Source organism: Camelus ferus, chromosome 7 (genome assembly GCF_009834535.1).
Source record: "Camelus ferus isolate YT-003-E chromosome 7, BCGSAC_Cfer_1.0, whole genome shotgun sequence".
In the NCBI taxonomy this organism is placed as follows: Eukaryota; Metazoa; Chordata; class Mammalia; order Artiodactyla; family Camelidae; genus Camelus; species Camelus ferus.
The window spans coordinates 18,143,954-18,158,616 of record NC_045702.1 but is presented as its reverse complement, the minus strand read 5'-3'; the positions used below and the strand labels follow the sequence as shown (position 1 = coordinate 18,158,616).

General features: G+C 52.5%; 1 protein-coding gene and 1 gene segment (V, D, J or C); one reads left to right on the top strand and one right to left on the bottom strand.

Annotated features, from left to right (window-relative positions):
• The window catches only part of LOC106729699, a 387,064-nt gene extending 384,177 nt beyond the window's left edge, over positions 1–2,887 (bottom strand). Inside the window, 2 exon segments of the C gene segment in view lie at positions 2,185–2,472; positions 2,747–2,887. Of these exon segments, the coding sequence occupies positions 2,185–2,472; positions 2,747–2,765 (307 nt within the window).
• Positions 2,888–7,303: 4,416 nt separating this feature from the next.
• LOC102505453 (putative DBH-like monooxygenase protein 2) lies at positions 7,304–13,763 on the top strand. Its single transcript, XM_006185364.2, has 13 exons — positions 7,304–7,591; positions 8,425–8,571; positions 9,080–9,241; positions 9,480–9,563; positions 10,386–10,553; positions 10,737–10,839; positions 11,029–11,195; positions 11,513–11,604; positions 11,892–11,988; positions 12,127–12,186; positions 12,435–12,565; positions 13,116–13,230; positions 13,521–13,763. Exons 1-13 carry the CDS (start codon positions 7,304–7,306, stop codon positions 13,761–13,763), a joined length of 1,857 nt encoding a protein of 618 aa, XP_006185426.2.
• Positions 13,764–14,663: the final 900 nt, after the last annotated feature.

Genomic DNA, 14,663 nt, shown 5'->3' with positions numbered 1-14,663 from the left:
TGCGCCCTGTGACCACATCTGCCAAACAGCCTCTCCTGGTGACACCACCAGCAATATTATACGCACTGACTTTCTGGAAGGGGGCAAGGATGCCTGCCTGGTGACAAGTCTTTCATCCCAGTAGTAATATATTCATCACGCAAAGAGACAGCATAGTGAGGTGCTGAGAGCCCTAGATGCAGAATCAGAATTCCTGTTTTGAGACCTGGCTCTACTACTATTAGCTATGTGACATCAGGCAAGTCATCCAAACTCTTGAGCAAAAGAAAAATAAAAAAAAAAACAGTGGTATGTACTCGCCTAACAGAGCATTCGAAAGTACTGACAGAGAAAATGAAGTTAAACATACTTTGTAAAGACATGGATAAATCTCTCTTATCAGCCTGACAAAAGACTCACCTGACATCGATCGGTCTTTCCTATCTGAATAACCAGGGAATGACATAAGCCATTCAGGCAAAAAGCACTGTTTGAACCCCTACAATCTGCCAGCCTGGGGGGCAGGGTGAGCTTAATCACCATGGAATCAAGGATCCAGGCAATGGCAATAAAGCAGTTCATGGTCCAAGTGAACAGAAGTGCATCCGGGAAGTCTCCAGGGAGCACTCAGGGACTGAGGCTGAAGGGAGCCCATCAGAGCAATGGTCCTTTCCATCACTCCAACCAGGTGCCTGGCTGGAGTTGTTTCAAGAGCTACCAGCAGAGGACTTCAGCTGTCCTTTAAGAGCCTGTGGCCCAGGGCCTCGCTGCCCTACCATCTCCTCTGTACATAACAGCCTCTTGGTGGCCTCTGACCAAGGACCACCCAGCCATGATGCTCTCAAACAGCAGTACCCTTCCGAGAGAAATGAGAGAGCACAGGGACCCACACACCCCGAGGGCTCGGGGCCAGGCTCTCGACCTCCTCCCCTCCCTGTGCTTGCCCTCTGGAGCCGCGTAGGTGTTCGCCTTCGCACCTGAGAGGGGCTGAGAGAAGACCAACTGCTGTGGTTGCCATCCTGCCCTGTCTGTGCAGGTCACGGAGAACTGTGGGCAGATGGCGCCCCCTGGTGGACAAAGCTTCTCACTCCACAAGCGCTGAGCAGCTGCTGGCAGCCGCTCTGCACCACAAACTACCACGACCCCCCATCAGAGACTGAGCCACCTTTGAAATGCCTCCTCATTCGCTCACTCCCAGCTAGCACCCCAGTTACCTGCTCACTTGGTCCACAGTGTCTGGGACGGAGAAGCTCCGACTAGAAGCAGAGTGGATCAGCTACGGTCCCATCTCCCATCTCTGCAGGGGTCTCAGGATCCGGCCTCCCCCGTGACGCACCTGCACCTCCGGCTGCTCCAGTCGCCTGGGTCTGAGCCTCCTTGTTCAGCCCTCACTCCGTGTATGGCCTTGCTCAGGTTAGACCCTGTTCTGAGCCACGACTTTGAGGTCAATATTTGCTAAGCCCTCCACCATGATCCCAGACCCCGGTCCTTGCAGGTCAGGCCCTCTCTGAGGATCTTACTTTGAAAAAAGATCAGCTTGAGCCTGGGGTGTGAGAAGCTCAGCCGGAGGTGCGTGGTGGGAATGAGGATCTAATTGGAAAAGCGTGTGCTTTTCTACTCCAGAGGGTATGAGTGGGAGCCACACAGTGAGATATTCACTCTACCCCTTTTCTAAGTTCCTAGAATTTCTCCAGGTTTTTTTTTTTTCCCCAGCACCTCTCTGGGCATTGCTACTGGCACTAAAAAAGCAATATACTTTTTATATGTGCACACTGTGGAGAAAACAGCTAACACTGATTAAGTGCTTCCTGCATGCCTCTGTAGTTATGCTCAAAGTCTCACCTGAATTGTGTTGTATAATCTAGCCTTCTGAGTCAGCTAGAGTTACTGTCCATACTTTGCAGACACACAAACTCCGTTTCGGGGAGATTAAGTCTTCCCCAAGGTCACGAGTGGCAGGGCAAGACCTGAGCCCTGCAGAGCCTGCGGTTCAATCGCTGCGCTAACTCGGCAGAATGTTCTCTGAAGGGCAGCGTGGCAGGGAGAGTCTGCATTCAGTAAAGGGCGAGAAGGAGGGTCTGGGTGCAGAGGAGGCAGGCTCCCTCAGGAGGGGCTGAGGGCAGAGGAGGAGGCTGGGTGTGTGGTTGGGAACCAGGGGTGGTTTTTATTCATTCATCCAAAGAGGTTGTGTCACTGTGTCTTTACTGCAGGTGCAGAGCAGGGTTCTGCCTTGGGTGACATTGGCCACATGTAGTCTCAGCTCGGTGTTATTGACCCGCGTGGCCTGGTAATCTGCTCCAGGAAGGGATATGACCTCCTTATCCCCGGGACTCCGCAGACTGGCCAGCATCTGTAGTTGCCCCTGGAGATCCTGTTGGTACCAGCTCATCCAGGGGTACTGGGAATTCCTCAGGATGCAGCGCAGGGTTTCAGCCTGTCCGCGAGGTACCAGGACCCACCGGGGCCTCTGCTCCACGAAGCTTGCAGTGGCGTCTGAAACACACAGGCAGGCCAGGCTAAGATCCTGGGGGTAGTGATCACCTCCAGAAGTAACTAGTTGTAGCCAAATCCCGAAAAGGGGATCCCATGAGTCCTGCCGAGAGGAGACTGCAGAAAAAGGAATTTCAGGGCAAGAAGCAGTGCGGGGAGGATCTTGGCAAGGCTGGGATCAGAGAGCAAAGCTTTCTGTGCCTTCAGGTGCCCCAGCGACCCAGTCCCTCTTCCCTGCTTTAACCCACCCAGTGGCCATCTCTGCCTGACGTCTGACCTGTACTCACGGCAGCCATGAGCACCCAGCCCCAGAGGATGAGAAACAGGACCGTTCCCTGGCCCCAAAGGCCCTCTCCAGCAGGGCGGCGGGACAGGGGGCCGTGGGACGGGGCCAGCCAGGCAGGAGGGCAGATCCTGGCCTGTAAGGTGGCAGTTAGTGGCTGACACCACACTCAGAAGGGAGTGGCTTTTCCAGGAAACTCAACATCTCACATCTTCTCAAAGTGGCTCAAACCTCAAACTGGAGTTTCCTGTTTTTATGCACCCACACGCACTCACACACATCCCCACGCCCCACACGCACCGGGTGGCTCAGTGAAGGTCCTTGGCCCTGCACCCTCTCAGCTGCTTCATGGAGATTCCTTGAACAGTGGCCCTGAATCTCTGCCTCAAACCTTCTCAGCGCCACCATGCAATGCTTGTAGGTTGAGCAAAGGTCTCTTCACATATGCGCAGAGGCTGCTACAAGGCAACGCTGGGTAGTAGGCTTCAGACACTCACCTCCAGTGACCTGTGTTTTTCCCCCTGTAAAAGCAAATACAAACTAAACATAAGAGGCTCAATTCTGTTGACGATAAGAGAAGAGACCTCCCTCCCCTTCATTTTCTTAGAGCATTTACTCAGAAAACTTGTTAACTTCCTTCTCTGTCTCTCTGAAATGTACCTAAATCTTATTAAAAGATAAATAAGCTCTTGCCAGCATTAACACCCGGGGATGTCTTTCTCAAGGACCTGCAACCTTCTGTTTGGAATATAAACATCAGGGAAGGAGAGCCTTAGCCGAGAGCAGACGCTTCAAACCAAGTTGCAAAATGATGCTGTCATAAAGACATGGCCAGTTTGCTTTCCCTTTGGTAAAGCCACTGAGCAGACACAGATGGACACCCCAAACATCAGGTGACTTCAGCATGAACTGTGGATTAACGAACAGGCCTGGGGAGTCCTGTCGTTTGAGGACGAGTCATTGCTTAACTTGAGAACATGTGTGTAATGGATTCAATACACTGGTCTGTATGAAAAACATAGATTTCTTTTTGTCTCTGCGATCTCTTAACAAAACTCCTGTGATGTGCATCTCATTCTGATGTAGTGCTTATGCGAGAATAAAACTGCTTCCCTACTCTTCTACCTTGCTGGAGAGATTTTCTGAGTTGGGAAGGGATTTTTGGTTTTAGTTGTATTTTCCCAGCAATTCACAGTGTTGCCACTACACGGCAGTGTGACCTTGGGCCTCAGTTTCTTCATCTGTAAAATGGAGATATAATGAAAGCTATTTCATCGAAGCAAGTGGACTAATACATGAAAACATCTCAGGATAGAGCTTGGCACAGACTGAGTACTTAGTAAGTGTTGCAATGGGAAATTTCCCATTCAATTAAAGCATGGCAGAATTAACAGTAGTTTTTATCGGTCTTTTATCTCCTATTATTTAGTAATCAGCTGAGATTAAAACCACAAGTTCTCATAACTTTTTAACACTGATAAGAGGCCTTGTGTTTTGGAAACCAATAGTCTGAGAAATTAGATTGAAAAGGCCCACACCTACCGTCTCGGAAACTTCAGCATTTTAAAGACAACACTATGGAGACACTGAGGGGCTTAGCAAGCAAACTGTACTATTTCAGGACCCGGGGCTGCACTATATTCAAGTTGGTGTCACAGACACTCGATAAATGAAGAAAGGAAAGAGCCCGGCGAGGCCGCAGACCCAGCTCCCCAGGGAGTCTGCATGTCAGGGCATGGCAGTGGCCCGACGTCCCGGGGATTTTTGCCTCTCAGAGTCACTGTTTTTTTGGTTTTTTGTTTTTTTTTCAATCTGCTGAAGTTTCAATACATATGACAGTAGGGTTCACACGAGTCTGGCAAAGGATGACAGTCACTGATGGCATTTGGTGACCACCTAGTGCAGTCTATCACTCACTTAGCTTGCTCACTTTGAAATCATGTGGTTCTTGACTTTTAAAACACAGACAGGTTTTCATTCTGTACAATTCCGTGTCTAAAGTAACTTTGTTAACGTTGTCTGTATCATACTCTTTCAAATGTGCCTAATCTAGATGCGCACAAGATGTTGATCATACTGTGTACTAAGTAACTTAAGTGCCAATACCCTGTCATAGGGGTCACTATCTGGTTTTTTAACTACAGGTAAGTTTCAGATGTACAGCATTGTAAGGTGACATCGGTACACGCTAGAGTGCCCACCGCAAGTCCCGTCACCATCCGTCACCGTGCAGTTGACTGTGACCCCCTTCTCCTCTGGTAACTGCGGCTCTGATCTCACGGGCTGATTCACTTTTGCCGCCTAACCCAGTGTCCCAGCCTCGTCATGCAGAGGCAGATGAACTCTGGGGAGCGTTGCCCAAATCACCCCTCCTGAATACCAGAGCAATGCCCACACTGAGATGAGGTGTCCTCGCCTTGTGCACTTAATCCTGAAGTTTGCTGTGGAGACAGAGTCACTCTGGGGCTTGGATGGTGAAAGGCACGGGGGCTGGGAGAGGGGAGAAAACTGGGACTGGAGGGAAGAAGGAGAAGACGTAGGGGAAAGCCCCCTGGAAAGTCAGCCCCGGAGCAGAGATGCCCTGAGTTGCGATCACTGGCTCCCACCTCGTTCCTGGGCCCCCGCCTCTCCCCGAGGCCAGCCCTCCGACCAGAGGGCAGCTTGCAGGAGGAGATGCTGGGCCCTTCTCGGTTTACAGGGCTGGCTGTCCCGTCTCCCTTCGCCTTAATCCCCAAGTGCGATTGGGATCAGAGTGGCTCTGACACTCCTGTTATCTCCTCCCTGGGTTCCCGTTCCTCAAGGTTGGTGCCTCCCCTGGGCTCCTCCTTCTGGTCTTGGCCCGGCTCCCGTCCCAGCCTAGGTAAGCCTCTTCCTTCCAGACGGCTGCCCAGCTCCCCACCTTCTCTGCCCTGCTCAGAGTTGGGCATTATGATCGCCCCCTTGGGAAAGGTGTTTCCTCCCCGCCATGCCCCAGTGACTACTCAGGTGCTCCCAGCAGCTGCAGGCAACCTCCGCTGGGTCCTTACCAGCTTGGATGAGCTCAGTAGGTAATGAGAAGAATCTGCATGCCCTGAACGGAGGCAAAAACAGATGCTCCAGCTTCTGTCCATCCTCATTTAAGCTGAATTCCTGTGTGGAGATGTGTGGTGCAGTTTCTATGTCTCCAGGCACATGTCCTTGTTAATTTTTCCAGTCCTCTCCATTGTCTGTCTAATGCGGGAAGGACACTGAGGGTCAGACCAGGCGATTTCCAGCTCTGGACCAGCTGTGTCAGATGCTAGAGATTTTGGTCCCCTCCCTAAGGAGCAGCCAGCAAATGACACCAGCTCCCTCCACCAGGGCCAGCCATGGTGGATGTGTATGGCAGGGGGCTGCATGCCTTGTGGGTGTCTGTGACCTAAACAAATAACAGAAAGAGCACTGTCCTGGGGGCAGGGCCCCTGTGTTCCCGTGTTAGCTCTGCCACCGACCGACCGATGGGCGATCAGCCACTATGTGTATTTCTCCTTGGTGCTTCCGTTTCCTCATCTGGAAATGAAGTGGACTGGAACTTTTGGAAGATCAAATGGACCTAAAGTTCCTTTTCACTCTGGTGTTCCGATATTCTAATGTCTTCCATTCTTCTTTGTTGCCCTCGTACCGAAGTGCTTGCCAGTGGTGAGGTTGGCCAGGTCTCCAGTGGAGAGTCCCTGAATGTGACTTCTCTGCAAGGCAATTCATGGGAGGAAGGGAAAGGCACAAAGCATCCTAAAGGCAAATTCACATTTATTCCCCATTTTTCTCCCTCTCCTTCTCCTCCCTCCTCCTCCTCGTCCTCACTCCTCCCCAAGAATGTGCAGAAACTCAAAGCTGCCCCAGACTCGTCCATTGGGAAAGATGATTATGGCTCCTTTACCTTCATGCGTCCTTCCAGGATTAGGAGTCAAGACTCCTCCAGGAGATGGAAATCATAGCCTTCCCTTCCTCCCCTCCCAACACCTCCTCTCCTTCCTGTGCCGCAGGGAGGCTGAAAGGCTGGGTCACGTGCACCCACCCCGCTCCATCTGTGCCTCACTTCTGTATAGAGATGAAATAGAAAATGCCCATAAAAACTGGGGTAGGGGACATATGCCAGAGGGCAGAGTGCTGGAAAGGATATCTAAGGCTACAGGGATGGTTTGGAGGGGGGCGGGGGGTGGGGCGTGCAGAAAGGGAGAGAATGGAGGGGAAGAGAGAGAGAAATAGAAAGGGAGGCACAGAGAAACATCCTCCTTGATTTTGCAGGGTCCCCATGGGCAGGACGCCGGCACGTGGTTGAGATGGAAGTCTGAATGATTTATTCCTGACAGTTTCATGCCAGGTCCCTACTCCAGGGCAAGAGCAATCCGCCCTGGGCACCTTCCACCTCCCCGGTTACGTAAGCGGCACCACTCTGAGCCCAGAGATAATCAGATCAGAAGAGCCCCCGGCGGTCCCTCCCCATGGCCCGGTGCCTGGCATAGGTAGGCGTACATATAAGTCCGTATGTCTTGAGTGTCCATCTAAGGAGAGGTGCCGCAGACCCCAGCAGCCATGGCCCGTGCCCTTCTCTTCCAGCTTCTCCTGCTTACAGCCCTGGCAGCCCCCTCCCAAGGCAACCACCTTGGCCCCACCTCTCGGCTGCGTTATTCCAGGTTCCTAGATCCTTCTAATGTCATTTTCCTGCGCTGGGACTTTGACTATAAGGCTGAGATCATTACTTTTGAGCTCCAGGTCCGGACAGCTGGCTGGGTGGGCCTGGGTGTCACAAATCGCTACACCAGAGTGGGAAGCGATCTGGTTGTTGGCGGAGTCCTGCCCGACGGCAATGTCTATTTCTCGGTGAGTCTGAGGGTCTCTTGCTGGGTGGAGGATGGTTCTGAATCCAGGAAAGATCCACATTTTCCAAACATTTCCAGGGACAGGCTCAGAACACCAGCTGTGACTGACCTCTCCCTACAGAAATGGTCCATTGGAGAGTTTGAATCTAAATCTTCCAGACTGCAGGTCCCTAAGGTCTGAGAGAGAGAGTCTTAAACCACATCCTCAGTGCAGGTCACCGGGGGAGAGTCAAAGCTGTTTGGGATACAGTCCTCATCCTCAATTACCTTTAGGCTCAGATGGGTGGATTGCAGCATAAAACAGTCTAATAGCTTAAAATTGTTATACACTTTTGATGAAGCGGGCATTGGTCCACATTCTTTGCATGTTAAACCTCGCAGCATCACCATAAGCTAGATGATTATGATCACATTTTACAGATGAGGAAGCAGTTCACCCATCTTCCAGCCTCATCCATTCTGAACTGCATTTCTATGGTGAAGTGTCAATGTTAAGAGTCACATGAGAAGATGAACAGCATAGAGAGTTCAGAGAATAAATGAGCATTAAGGCTCAGGGATAGAGGAATATTAGGATTCATAGAGATGAGATTTGAAATGGGAGAAGTAAAGCCAGGTCAGGTGGCTTCACTCCATCAGACACCAGCCATCCCTCTTCCCCAGGAGTCCCCCCACCCCAGGATGTCATGCTCTCTCCTAGAAGCAAACTACATAACAAAGATTTCGGTTCTGCTAACTTAGTTCTTTGTGGGAGCTAAAGGGACCCGGACTCCTCCAGAGTCGTGACCAATCTGAGGCTCTTGGTTTTACCCTTCGACCTTCACTGTTCCCCAGGACCAGCACCTGGTGGATGAAGACACCCTGGAGAAGGACGGGAGCCAGGATGCTGAGCTGCAGCGGCTCACGGAAGATGCTGTCTACACCACCATGCGCTCCTCCAGGCCCTTCCGCTCTTGTGACCCTTATGACCAAGACATCACGGTAAAAGAGGGAGGGGAGAAAAGCGTCCCATCACAAGCTGCTCTTCATTCTGGGAGGTGAAGTTCCCCCACCCCAGAATAACCATGCATCTCAGTCTCTGTTCCTAGGACCCTCATCTCTCTCAGCCTTTCCAAGCACTGCCCCCACATCCTGCCACCTCTGCGAGGCACCAGCCCTCTAAAGGGTGGCCTCCCACTGACTCAACCCCGGGCCACCCTCCCCAGGGCTCCCCTCTTGAAGGACCTGCCCAATCTCATTGAACTTCAGAGCATCACATACCAGCTGTGGACACAGGCTCAGAGAGGGGATGCAAGGGGGTGTGTGACTCGCGCAACATTTCCAGCAAGTTAGCCTCTGAGGCCGACCTGGAACCCGACTAGTTCTGACTCCCAGTCTGAAGTCCCCTTCCTTCCACTGTGTAGACGTGGGCTTGTGTCGGTCGTGGGGTATGGGTGTGTGCAAGGTGCTGCTTGTGGACTGCAGCACCGCCATGCCCTGACACCCCCAGAGCGACACCGTGAGGGTGCTGGCCGCCTACGGCCCGGATGACACTCTGAAGCTGCATCGGGAGCGTACTTTTGTGAAGTCTATCTTCCTGCTGCAAATGATCCAGCCTGACGACCTCCATGTCCCCGAGGACACCATCATCCATGACTTGGAGCTCACTGATGTAAGCCCCTCCTCCCCACCCAGCTGCCTCCAGCCCCCTCTCACCTTCCGCTGAATCCAGACCTTCTTGCACCCAGTATTCAGTACGTTCCTGAAATTGAGGTTATTCCGACTTCCCTCACGCCCCTGGGGATGGCCAGACTGGCCCTCACGTGAATGCCCTTCCCGGTCCTGTCCCTCCCCCTGCTTCTCCGGGAGCCTCACTCCCACCCGCTCAGCCTGTGTGTGTCCCCCTCCAGTTCCTCATTCCAGAGGATGACACCACGTACGCCTGCACCTTCCTCCCTCTCCCCATCGTCAGCAAGAAGCATCACATCTACAAGGTACAGCGGACCAGTGAGTGGGACACTGGCCAGGTGGCTGAGCCAGGCAGTGGGCGTGGCTAACTCTGAAGAGACAGCGTTCGGAAAACTGCTGGGGGAAGCAGGAGGGAAGTGGAGAACGTGGGGGCCAGGCCGGCTTTGGGGGAGATGATACGCTCGTGATTTCCCGAGCCCAGAACTACAGCCCCCAGGACTGTTTAATTAGACTCCCACAGGGCAGCAGGGATTTTAATGAAGGTCATTGGCAAATAAGTGTTTGCAAAGAACAAGGTGTAAGTCTTACCCTGGGCCCAGAATTGTGTTCTTTTAGCCCAGGAAGAAGTGTAGGGTGTGGGGACGTGGCTAAAGGCTGTCAGGTCGGCGAAATCCAGCTAGAGGAAACTCAGATTGGTCACCCGATTTCACGTTTGAGTGATTTCAATTTTGATCAAATAAATAAAAGTATGGTCTTACAATGTGTATCAAACATGCCAATTGTTTTCTTTAGAGAGTGACCCCAACAACGCATGGTTACATGCTCGGATGTAATGAACCGATGAGGTTACTAAGGGAAAGTCGGAAGTCTTGGGATGTTCCCAGCTCAATCTAATACGCTGTGCCCTCAGGAAGGGGTTTAAAAAGGGGGAGGGTGAGAGAGGAGTCAGACTGAGTGCGAGGGTGGGGGAAGTGATGGGTTGGGGAAGAAAAAGCAGAGGAAGTGGAAGAGAAGGAGAAAGAGAGAGAAGTGGACACTGGGCATAGTTTTATTTGGGAAAAAGAATAGGGGATAAGGACTTGGCACAGAAGATCTTGACCGTGCTCCGTCCTGCTTCCCCCACCCAGTTTGAGCCCAAGCTGGTGGACCGCAGCGAGACCATGGTGCATCACATCCTGGTGTATGCCTGCGGCAACGCCAGCACTCTCCCCACGGGCATCAGCGACTGCTACGGCGCTGACCCCGCCTTCTCCCTCTGCTCACAGGTCATCGTGGGCTGGGCTGTCGGGGGCACAGTGAGTCCCATGATGAGGGAAATCGCTGACTCAGGGAGGAGAGTGTTGTGGGGATTGCTGGGCTGATGGAAGGTGGGCAGTCAGGGGAGGTCCGGGAGGAGGACAAGAAGACAAGGGCTGGCCCCTGGGTCCCTGCACCTGGTTCCCAGCCCTCTTGCTGCCAAATCCCCCTCCCTCCAACAGAGTTACCAGTTCCCAGACGATGTGGGCATCTCCATTGGGACGCCTTTGGACCCCCAGTGGATCCGACTGGAGATTCACTACAGCAATTTTCACAACCTGCCTGGTGAGCATCCAGAACATTTATGGAAGGACAGCTGGTGAGGCTGGCTGAGTCCTCCAGGCATCAGGAAGGTGTGGCAGGATGCCCGATGACTCCTTTTGCTCACAGCCCCACCCCTGCTTTCCCGGGCCTCTTTCTTCCCGCGCTGTGACCCGGCCTCCTGCCTCCTGTGACCGGTCCTTCCCACACCAGGTGTGTACGACTCCTCGGGGATTCGAATGTACTACACGTCGCAGCTGCGCAAACACGACATGGGCGTCCTGCAGCTGGGCTTCTTCACCTTCCCCATCCACTTCATCCCCCCGCACGCCGAGTCCTTCATGTCCTACGGGCTGTGTAAGACGGAGAAGTTTGAAGAGGTGAAGCTGGGAGGCGCGCCCCTCCTGAAGCCCCTTGCTCCCCATCACAGATCTGGTCTGGTCCGCCAGCGCGCCAGCCTGAGCCCCAGCCTTGGAGGATGAGCCTAGTGCTCAGGAAAGTCGCTGGCCTGGATCGTGCAAGGGAAGGCAGGAGTCAGGGATTTGGGGGCTGGAAGGGGAACCTAAGGGGTAGAAAATATAGGGTTGTGCTCAGTCATAAGAGGAAGGTGTCAAATAATGAAGGTGGAAAATTGAGGAGCAGGGCAAGATGAGACTTGCTAACAGACCAGGCGCATCTCCTCCCTGCCCCGCCACAGATGAATGGGGCCCCGGTGCCTGACATACAGGTGTACGGTTACCTGCTCCACACCCACCTGGCGGGCCGCGCTCTGCAGGCCGTGCAATACAGGTAAGGAAGACACGGACTGGAAGCTCTCCCTTCTGTATCTGCGAATAAATTTGAGGAATAATTATTTCTCCTGCAGCATAAGGTTATGCTTGGTTGGGAGTGGGAGGAGGGAGGAGTTAGAACTCTCCCTAGAGCAGAGATGACAGGAAGTAAGGTGGAAGGAGGAACTTTTCTGTTTCCTGGGCAATCTGTGCCCACAGAATGACCCACACACTGCTTCTTTGCTGAGAACCCCTCCGCGCTCCATCCTCTCCTTATTCCTGTCCCCTCCCCTTGTCTCCCTCCAGAAATGGAACCCAACTTCGAACAATCTGTAAAGATGATTCCTATGACTTCAATCTGCAGGAGACTCGAGATCTACCTTATCGAGTAGAGATCAAGCCGGTGGGAGTCTGGGGGGAGGCCTGGCTGGCGTGGGTGGGGGGAGGCAGGATAGGCTTTCATTACTATCAGCCAGGAGAGTTCTAGGGCTGTACCTGTCCCTCCGCGTCTTACCTCCAGCATTTGTTTCACTCTGTGCAGGGAGATGAATTGCTGGTAGAGTGTCACTACCAGACGCTGGACCGCGACTTCTTGACGTTTGTAAGTGCCTCTCTCCCCACCGTGGTCCATGGCACTAGCCTCAGAATAGAGCCCCATCCCTGGCCTTCGCTATTAACTGACTCAGATTATTCCACTGAAGCCCCTTTCTTTCTCCAAAGGTATTTCCCATTCACATGGGGCTTTTCATGCTCTCACGTCCCCATGATTGTCAGATGGGTACAAAGATCCCCATGTTCTCTGTCAATGACCCCTTAAAATTATCACACTCTCTCTCTCTTCTTCTCCAGGGGGGTCCCAGCACCATTAATGAGATGTGCCTCATCTTCCTCTTCTACTATCCGAGAAACAACATCTCCAGCTGCATGGGGTACCCTGACATCATCTTCGTGGCCCATGAGATGGGGGAAGAGGCATCAGAGTGAGTCACCCCAGGAAGATAAGACCCTTCAGTGTGACCTCTAGAAGTTAGATAACTTGTGTACAAACTATTTGTCTTTTTCTCGTGCACTACCTGATTCAGTCCAAGCCTGTGTTCACTCTCAAGCAGTGAACCCTTCATCACTTGGGAGTACGGGTCCTCCCTGACACTCTGATGGAAGCGCTGAAATTCCTTTCCAAGAAAAACGCACATCTGTGGAGACATATCCACATTTCACAACCAATTTCAGGATATTTATTGGTTCCCTGAAGTCACTCCATCATTCTTGAAATTCATGGCCCTCAGTTTAAGAAACACTTCTTTAAAGAGTCAGAAGTTTCTCTTTCACTTTTAAAAAATCTCACCTCTGAGTTCTGATGACATTTCTCCTCCTGCCATGCTCATGATTGTCTCATTGAATTGTGAGACATTCCTCACGGTTTATGCCCACGTTGAACTGATGCTAACAAAAGTGAAGCTATTTTATTTACATTTGGTCAAAGCTTTAAGTCAGCCTGAAGCCAGTGTCTGTTCCTCCTGCCCACGGTAGTTCCATGGAAGGCATGATGGCCATGAACAATGTTGAATGGACCCCAGAGAACATTAAGAAGGCTGAGAAGGCCTGCAAGGAGGCCCAGCAGACAGTGATAATAAAGACCATTGATGTAAGTGTCCCAGGAGACCCCACCGTCTCAGGGTTGGGGATGGACGGGTGTGGGATGGTGCTGGACCAAGCCAGGAAAAGAGAAGAATGAGAGATATGAATGACTATGGCAGGAACGCTGGGCCAGAGAAGGAGAAACTGAGGGAGAAGAGGGCTGATGATGCTCTGGGTGTGCATTGGCGTCTCCGGGGCGGCTGCAAGGACTGGGGAAAACCAAATAAGTTCTCTGGAGAAGAAAGGAAGTGGGGATGCTTCCGCGAACCTTAACCCATTTTCTTCCTTCTTCTGCAGGAGATAGTGGAAAACACAACAGGCTGGGTTCCGGAAATCACCCCTACTCCCCGGGGCCCTTGCTCAGAGTCCTCTGGAGGCAAAGTGGAGCCCCAGGACAAAGCCCCTGCAGGCTTCAGGACCGCACCAGTGGCCCTCTCAGGCTCCAGCACTGCTACCCCAAGGCGCCTCCCCCTGGCTGCTCTCTTGCTTGGGCAGGGGGCTGTCTCTTGGCTCCTTGCCACCCTGCAGTCTAGAGTCTGACATTGTCTCCTCATGTCCCATCCTCAGGCCCTTCTCTGCTCAGGCCTCCCCTCATCATCAAGCATAGAAACACCCCCCTGCTTTGGCCCCCAGAGTCCCCCATCTGTGCCCCTCCCCATGACCCTAGCCCTGACACTGTAGACCTGGGCATGCCACAGATTCCATAAAGCCTCTTCCATCACGAGCCCTACAGTCCATCTTTTAAAGCTGCAGACGCGCAGGTGGGACCACACATTTTCTAACAACATCTAGAATCAAGGCTGGGTAAGGTGATGGCTCTCTGAGAAGTCCAGTGCCCCAGCTCATTCAATGGGGATGCCACGTGGGGAGGAGGGGGCTTGAATGCAGAGGGGGAGCCTGGTGAACCCTCCTCATCCCATGCTGACCCTGGAGGGGCTCCTGTTTCTCTTTTCTTCTAACATTTTTTTCCCAAACATCCCTGTGAGGCAGAGGCAGGAATCCACATGTGTGATTTGTAGTAAAGGGAGGAACTCTGTTCTAAGAGACAAAGCTCAAGACACCAAATTAAATGGAATTCAACTTGCTTCCTGTTGTCATCTCTTTCCTTTGAGCCTTTGGTCCAGGAGAGGCATCTGGGAGGTACCTTGGATGCTCAGGGCATCTGAGGACCTGGTTGCCCAAAATGCAACATCTAATGTGGGCCCTGCTCTCCTCAGATGGTCTTTATTGACTCAACAAGTATCACATTCTTAACACTCAGATCACCTAACTGGCCAGGCAGGCAGGACGGGCTCTGAGAACAGGTCAAGGGCGTGCAAGTCCATGATCACCTTGCTCATTGTTCCTGTCCTCCAGAAGGGACTCCTACTCTGGATAGTCCAAGGTGTTTGGAGGGATCTCAGTTCCCTGGAGATCAGAGAGCTGGCCTCTCTAAACTGT